Source organism: Microtus ochrogaster, chromosome 2 (genome assembly GCF_000317375.1).
Source record: "Microtus ochrogaster isolate Prairie Vole_2 chromosome 2, MicOch1.0, whole genome shotgun sequence".
Classification (NCBI taxonomy): Eukaryota; Metazoa; Chordata; class Mammalia; order Rodentia; family Cricetidae; genus Microtus; species Microtus ochrogaster.
Genome location: NC_022010.1, coordinates 20,352,678 through 20,360,094, shown reverse-complemented (window position 1 = coordinate 20,360,094; position 7,417 = coordinate 20,352,678). Strand labels below are relative to the sequence as shown.

The window sequence follows — 7,417 nt, the reverse complement described above, 5'->3', positions numbered from 1 at the left end:
CTAGGACAGACAGACACATAGTAACCCTGACTAGGACAGACAGATACACGGTAACCCTGACTAGGACAGAGCGATGCATAGAGACTGCAGAGGTGAACACTGGCTTCTGTGGTTAGTGCTAGTTAGTGTGCAACCTTGAAAAATGTCCTTGAGGGCAGAGGACAGTGTGGGAAAAGATGAGAAGGAACAGAAGCTAATGTCATTGTCACACAGGGAACAGGGAGAAGGAACAGAAGCTAATGCTCATTGTCACACAGGGAACAGGGCTGCTTCCATGGGCCAGGCTGGAGAAGCCTGCAGCCCACAGGGCACTGAAGGAAGGGCACATGAGGACTTTGCTTCACTAATAGGAAATGGCAGCAGGGCCTAGTGACTCGGAACTCCAACCCTCAATAAACAAGAGGCTGAGGCAGGAGGATCATAAGTTTGAGGCTAGCCTGGGCAACTTAATAAGACCCTGTCAGAAAATAAAGGGTTAGAAGGGTTTGGGGAAGCAGAGTGGGGGAGCATGGTTCTCAGCACCTGCTTCGAACTCCCCAGTGAGGGGCTGTGGTGTGGCTCAGGGAAAGAGTGTGCTAAGGCCCCCAGGGTTCAGTCTCCAGCACTGCACAGAAAAGTTATTCATTATGATAATTCTCTTGGACAGCTTTAAACAGCATAATACACAAATAATTTGAATTCAAGAAAAGCAAGGGAACAAAATATACATCAAAAATAATGTCCCCCAAATAGCAAACACAAAATAATTCTAAATTCACTCACTGAAGAATTTCAACTCCCTCCCAACACAAAACACACAAAGAAAGCGTCCACAATGTTCCTATTCCATCCACAGTATAACTGTTAAAGGGAATTTCACAGCTTAGATGAAATGAACAGATTCCCCGAAAGACAAACTCACTCAAACAGATTAGGGGCCAGCAAGATGGCCCATCACATAAAAGTGATTGTCTCCAAACCTTACGATCTGAGTTCAATTCCCTGCATCCCAGCCCTTGGGAGGTGGCGATAAGGGAATCTTAAGTTCAAGGTGAACCTTGAGTACCTGGTGAGTTTGAGGGCAGGTGAGAGTCCCCAGGCCTGTCAGCTCAGGACTGTGAACTTACTGAGGTCTCTCAGTTCAGAGGACGCTGCTGGACAGGTCAAGGGTAATGGAAAAAGCACCACGAGGAAGGACAAGGTGGCTCCCAGAACTAATTGTTTTTATTTTATAGCAGAGATGGACCAAAGGTTCAGGCTCACACCAGATTTTTCTAGAACCACCCAGTGTGTCCCTGCCTGACACCTACAGGGAAGCTGTGTCAGATACAGGAGTCCAAGGGTTCACGTCCAGTCATCCCTGAACCATCCTCAGTAGCCTTGACCCCGCTGACTCCTAAGTAGCGGGAAGTGCACAAGGAAGTGCCACCTGGTGGGGCAAAGGGGACAGGGATGATGGAGGAAGGAGAGTGGGCCAGGCCATGGACAGGCTCGGGAGGAGGGGGTGCAGAAGGACCAACCACAATGGACACCACGCTGTCAATCTCTACAGGTGGCTTCTCTAGAGATTTCCACATTGATTCTCTCTCTCTCTCTCTCTCTCTCTCTATCTTGTGGAGGCCAGAGGACAAACTTGACTGTCATTCCTCAGGTGTCATCCCCCCCTTTTTATTTTTGAGACAGGGACTCCCACTGGTCTGATGTGCCAAGTAGGCTAGACTGGCTAGTCAGCGAACCCCTGGGGTCTTTCTGTCTCCTGATTATGAAACTGCACCACCATGTCTGACTGTTCTTTTAAAAATGCATGTATTCTTCTAAGATGTTATCTTTCTGTGTATGTGGCCGTGACTGCGGCTGAGTCCAAGGGTGTCCAGGTACCTGGGGAGGCCAGAAGAGGGCAGTGTATCCCCTCGCACCCTGAGTTACAGGTGGTTGTGAGCCTCCTAATGTGGGTGCTCTTGTCCACTGAGCTCTCTCCAGCCCCCTCCCCGACTTTTCCCTGTGGGTCCCTGGAAGCTGACTTTGGTCTCTGTGCTTGCCTTCCCTGACTCAGCTATCTCCCTAGCCTGGTTTTGCTTTGTTTCTTTGTTATGTTTTTGGGGTTTTTTTCTAATGAAGTCACCTTATTATAATGGACTCACAAATAAAAACATCACAGAGCCAGTTTAAGGAAGTTACTCAAACATCTGCCAGGTCCAAGGGCTATGTATCTCAATGAATATCAGTACTTGTCCGAGTGGCCATTCTGAAGCTTTGGAGCTTTATGCTTTCACGGTCAATTACATTCTTCTGCACCTATCCAGCACACACACACACACACACACACACACACACACGCTATAACAGAGTTGGAACTGGGAAAAACAAACTTTGTAATGCCCACACTTACAGCTGTTGACATATATGCATATGCCCAGCATGCAATATTACTCAGCTGTAAAGAATAAGAGATTCATGGGATTTGCAGGAAACTGGGTAGACTTGAATGGTATAATAATAAGCAAAGTGGTCCAGGCTCAGAAACACACACACACACACACACACACATGCATACACAAACACACGCATGTGCACAAGCACACACACACGCACACACACACACTCATGCACATTCTTCCTCATCTACAGGTCCTCACCCATAAGGCACAGAGGTAACCATGTAGACAGACACAAGCCCTGCCTTTATTTTCCTTTGGTTGGACTGTCTATTTTTGTTTGTTGTCTTACTAGGTAGGCCAGGCTGGCCTCCAATTTGCTGTCCTCCTGCCTCAGACTTCTCAATGGTTACAAACCAGCTAGTTCTGCTTTTAGGGTTGTTCTCTTGGTTTGGTTTTCACGTTTAATTTTGACCAACTGTTGAGAAATAGATTGCTCAGGCTCTGGCTAAAAGAGATCTTTTAGAAGGTAAGAGCTGTAGGAGAGACCCAAGCAGACAAAGTATATGGCTGGGACAAGACATGGACATGAATGACAAGAATGACTGCGGTCCCTTCTGCCTTTCTCCACCACCAGCTCCCCTCCCCGATGTCTGTCCTTCCTTCCTTCCTTCCTTCCTTCCTTCCTTCCTTCCTTCCTTCCTTCCTTCCTTTTTCTTTCTTTTTCTTTTTTCTTGTTCTTTCTTTCTTTTTTAGTATTACTTTTTTGAGACTGGGTTTCTTTGTGTAGTCCTGGCTGTCCTGGAACCCACTCATTACACCAGGCTGACCACGAAAAGAGATCCACCTGCCTCTGCCTCCTGAGTGCTGGGATTGAAGGCGTGTGCCACTGTACCTGCCTCCTCAATGTTATTTCTGGCTAACCGCAATTAATTTGATCTTTATTAATCTATTTATGACTTATTTATTTATTTGGGGGTGGTCTCATGAGCTGTTGCATGGGTGAAAGTCAAAGGCAACTTTCAGGAGTTGGCTCCCTCTTCCCACCTTGTGGGACTCAGGGACCGAAGCCAGGTCATCAGGCTTGAGCAAGCGCCTCTTCTTGTTGAGCCACCTCACTGGCCCAGCAATTGCTATTGTAAAGAAAGCCCCTGAGCTGGGGCTACAGCTCAACGGTAGAACACTTGCCTAAGTAGCAGGAGGCCCTGAGTTGGGACCCCAGCACCACAGGAGAAAGAAAAGGAAAGAAGGGAGGGAGGAAGGGAGGAAAGAAAGAAGGATGAGGGAGGAGGAGACAGGGGAAGAAGAGTCAAGCCCACTACCTCTTCTGCCCAAATCCCCTCATTCTTTTTCTGTTATTTGAATTGAAGCCCAGGCCTCCAGCACCCCAGGAGACCCCTGTTGCTTTGTTTTGTTTTTCTGTGGCAACCTTATTTGACAGTAGTCTTTGCAAAGTATTGTGTCAAACTGAGGTCATTCACGCGATCCCCAATCCAGCACCACCAGTGTCCGTATACATGGGAAGAGCTGGACCCAACACAGGTGTGTACTTGTGGAGAATATCATGGGGACTAAGAAAGCAGAGGCAGATGAGGGCCCCAAACACCAGAGATTCGTCAGCAGCCACCAGGGTCTCGGGGACAGACCCTTGCAGAGGGACTTCTAAATGCGTGAGGTGGGCTCATGAGGTAGCTGGAGGAGAAAGCCTAACATGACGGCCTACGTTTTATCCCTGGACCCCACATGGTGGAAGGCCAGAGCTGATTTCTCCAAGCTGTCTTCCTCCCACCCCTCAACACACACAAAGTCAATTAAAACAACAGCAACAATGAAGATGGACACCCTGCTTGACCCCCCCTAGCCAGAAATGTGAGGTGAGAACTCTGCCATCCTAAGCTCCCCAGGTGGTGGGTTGTTGCTATGACAACCAGGGAGCGGAACAGTGATGGGAATAAAGGATGGATCATGTGCCTGGGACCGGTGAAAGGTGGTGGGTGAGAAGTCACTTGTGGACAGGAGTCATCATGGGGGTGACTAAGAGGGTAACGGCTAAGGCTAAACAGTTGTGGGCAAGCCCAGAGGACACCGTGTCTCATTAGTGTGTCACGTACACGGCTATAGGAGAAAGATAGGAGGACATCTTCCAGGCAGGGCTTATCTGAGATCATCCGATTATTTCTGTAGCTACACCCTATCCTGCCATAGCCAAGTCCAGTGGCCTTGAAGAGGTGTAGTGACCCGGGTCCCCGGGTAAAGAACACAGAAGAACCCAAACACTAATGGACTTTGATTAGGATCCTGGAGATCAAGCCCCAAGGCAGAGGGGGTGTGTAGAATTCAGCAGAGCAGAGAGAATAGGGAAGCTCCATTCTACAGACGGGGAAGTAGAGGCTAGAGATGGATGGGTCATAGCATAGCGGGTAGACCAAGGTGGGGTGAGAAGAAAGTGGAGAGAGGGAAAAGAGAGGGAGAGAGAGAGAGAGAGACAGAGAGACAGAGAGACAGAGAGACAGAGAGAGACAGAGACAGAGAGACAGAGAGAGAGACAGAGAGAGAGACAGAGACAGAGAGAGACAGAGACAGAGAGAGACAGACACATAGAGAGAGACAGAGACAGAGAGAGAGACAGAGACAGAGAGAGAGAGATGGGGTGGAGAGATGGCAGGGAGCAGTCCCCCCTTTTTTGTTTTATTTTAATTTATTTATGCTTTTTTTCCCCCTGAGATAGTAGCCCTGGCTGGCATGGAACTCACTCTGTAGACCAGGCTGGCCTCGAACTCACAGAGATCTGCCTGTGTCTGCCTCCTGAGTGCTGGGATTAAAGGTGTTTGCTACCATAATGTCCGGTTTCCCAGTACTTTTTGTTTATTTGATTGATTGGTTTTAGGCAGGGTCTCTCTAAGTAACCTTGGCTGGCCTGGAACTCACTATTGTAGACCAGGATGGCCTTAAACTCATATAGAATCATCTGTCTCTGCCTCCCAAGTCCTAATGCCTCATGCCACCCTATGGGGCTCCCCGTCCCATTTTTACTTCTTGTTCTGAGATAGGCTCTCACTAAGTTGCTAAGGCTGGCCTTGAACTCACTCTGCGGCAGATCTTAAACTTTCAATCTTTCCCAGGTGATGGGATGGGAGGCTTTCCCCACCCGAATGAACCAACCCTTGTCTTTCCAGAGGAGCAAACAGACCAGAGAGGAGTTGAGCAGATGCCTGACACCATTAGTACACAAGGAAGTTAGACTCTGTGGTTCCTTACATCCCATCTTGCTGTGGTCCTGTAGCTTCCTTGGCTAGTAAGGCAGGAGAGGAAGGGACACACACACACACACACACATGCATGCACACACACACACACACACACACACACGTACACACACGTGTGCGCATGCCAGGGCAGAGTTTAGAGAAGGCAGAACAAGACAGCAGTTGTTGTATGTTATGTGAAGGTAACCCTGCCAAGCCTGTCATCCCAGCCTTGGGAGGCTGAGGCAGGAGGATCGGAATGATTACATGGGTAAGTTTTAGGTCAGCCTGGCCTATAGCATGGCAAGACTGTCTTTCCACCCTCTCCTCACACACAAAGATGGGAGATAAGAGCACCCGGATAGGCACACTGAGATAAACGCAGGCTCTATTTAACATGGCTGGGTGTCTACCTGCACGGAAGGGAGGATTCTGTTTAATACCAGCGGCCACTCAACTGACACCTGTTACTGTCGCTCCCTGGAGTGGTGGCCGCCCAGAGAGACAAACTGGTCTTTCCCCAAAGCTCTTTAGGGGACAGGAAAGAAGCCTCAAGCTGAGCATCAAGTAGATGTCTCGGTTGCTTTTGATGGAAGAGTTTGCTCTGCCTTGGAGCCTGGCAGCTCAGGGATGTGAGCTTGTGGGAAAGGGGCCCAGGACAGTGGGGCTGGGGAGCTACTTACCCTCTGAGGAAGCAGTGAACTGAGGCAGGAACTGAAGGATGAGCGCCAGCAGGCAGAGCGCCACAGTCTGCCTTGTCCTCAGTGACATCGTTAGAGGTTCGGCTAGTGTATGGTGAAATGAACGCGAGCCAGGGAACCCCAGAAATAAAAACAGCCAAAAGACCTTTGACCTCTGAGATACTGAGGGGGGGGGCAGGTGGATAGGAGTCAGCCTGACAGCTTCCCGTATGACGAGGGGGTGGCGGCTGGCTATTCTGGCTGGGCCAAAGAGCAAAGGGAGCGGTTCCCTTTCTTGGCCAGACAAGCACATAGGTGTTCGGGTAGGTAATGAGATTCATCACCCCAGTGAGGGGTGGTGTGGGGAGTAGTGCTCCTGGCCTCCCCACAGAGACACACGATAGAGCCCAGATCTGAGCAAGAAAGGGAAATATCCTGGATTTGTCCACCATCCCTCAAGCCATCCCTCTTTCTGTTCTATAGGTACCCCAGAACATGGGGTTCAAGTTATGACAGCCTGAGATGATCAGAAGTTCACATGTGTGTGTATGTGTGTGTGCATAAATATACACATAATATATATATGTATATATATATATAAATAAATTATATGTAACATCTTGGCTCCCTCCTCTCCTCCTAGTTCTTCCCCCTATGCCTCCTCTGTTCCCACCCCCCTAATCCGTTTCCTCTCCATTTCTGTTTAGGAAGGGACAGGTCTCATGAGTAGCAACACAACATGGCATATCAAGTTGCGGCAAGACGAAGCACCTCCCCATGTATTTAGGCTAGACAAGGTGACCCAGTATGAGGAGTAGGGTCCCAGAAGCCTGTAAAAGAGTCGAGACAGGCCCTGTTCTTACTGTTAGGAGTCCCACAAGAGGACCAAGCTACACAGCTATCACATGTATGCAGAGGGCCTAGGTCAGTCTCATGCAGGCTCCCTGGTTGTCAGTTCAGTCTCTGTGATCCTCTAGGAACCCAGGTTAATTGATTCTGTGAGTTTTCTTGTGGTGTCCTTGACCCCTCTGGCTCTTACAATCCTTTCTCCCCTTCTTCTGTAGGATCCCCAAACTCCGCCTAAAGTTTGGCTGTGGGTTTGCTTCTGTTTCCATCGGCTGGTGGACAGTTGGGCTAG

General features: G+C 49.1%; 1 protein-coding gene across 1 annotated transcript in view; it reads right to left on the bottom strand.

Annotated features, from left to right (window-relative positions):
* Positions 1–6,370, bottom strand: part of LOC101981334 (mucin-17) — a 26,662-nt gene extending 20,292 nt beyond the window's left edge. The window contains exon 1 of the mRNA XM_026784694.1: positions 6,283–6,370. Within this exon, the coding sequence (XP_026640495.1) occupies positions 6,283–6,370 (88 nt within the window). The remainder of the gene's footprint in view (positions 1–6,282) is intronic.
* Positions 6,371–7,417: the final 1,047 nt, after the last annotated feature.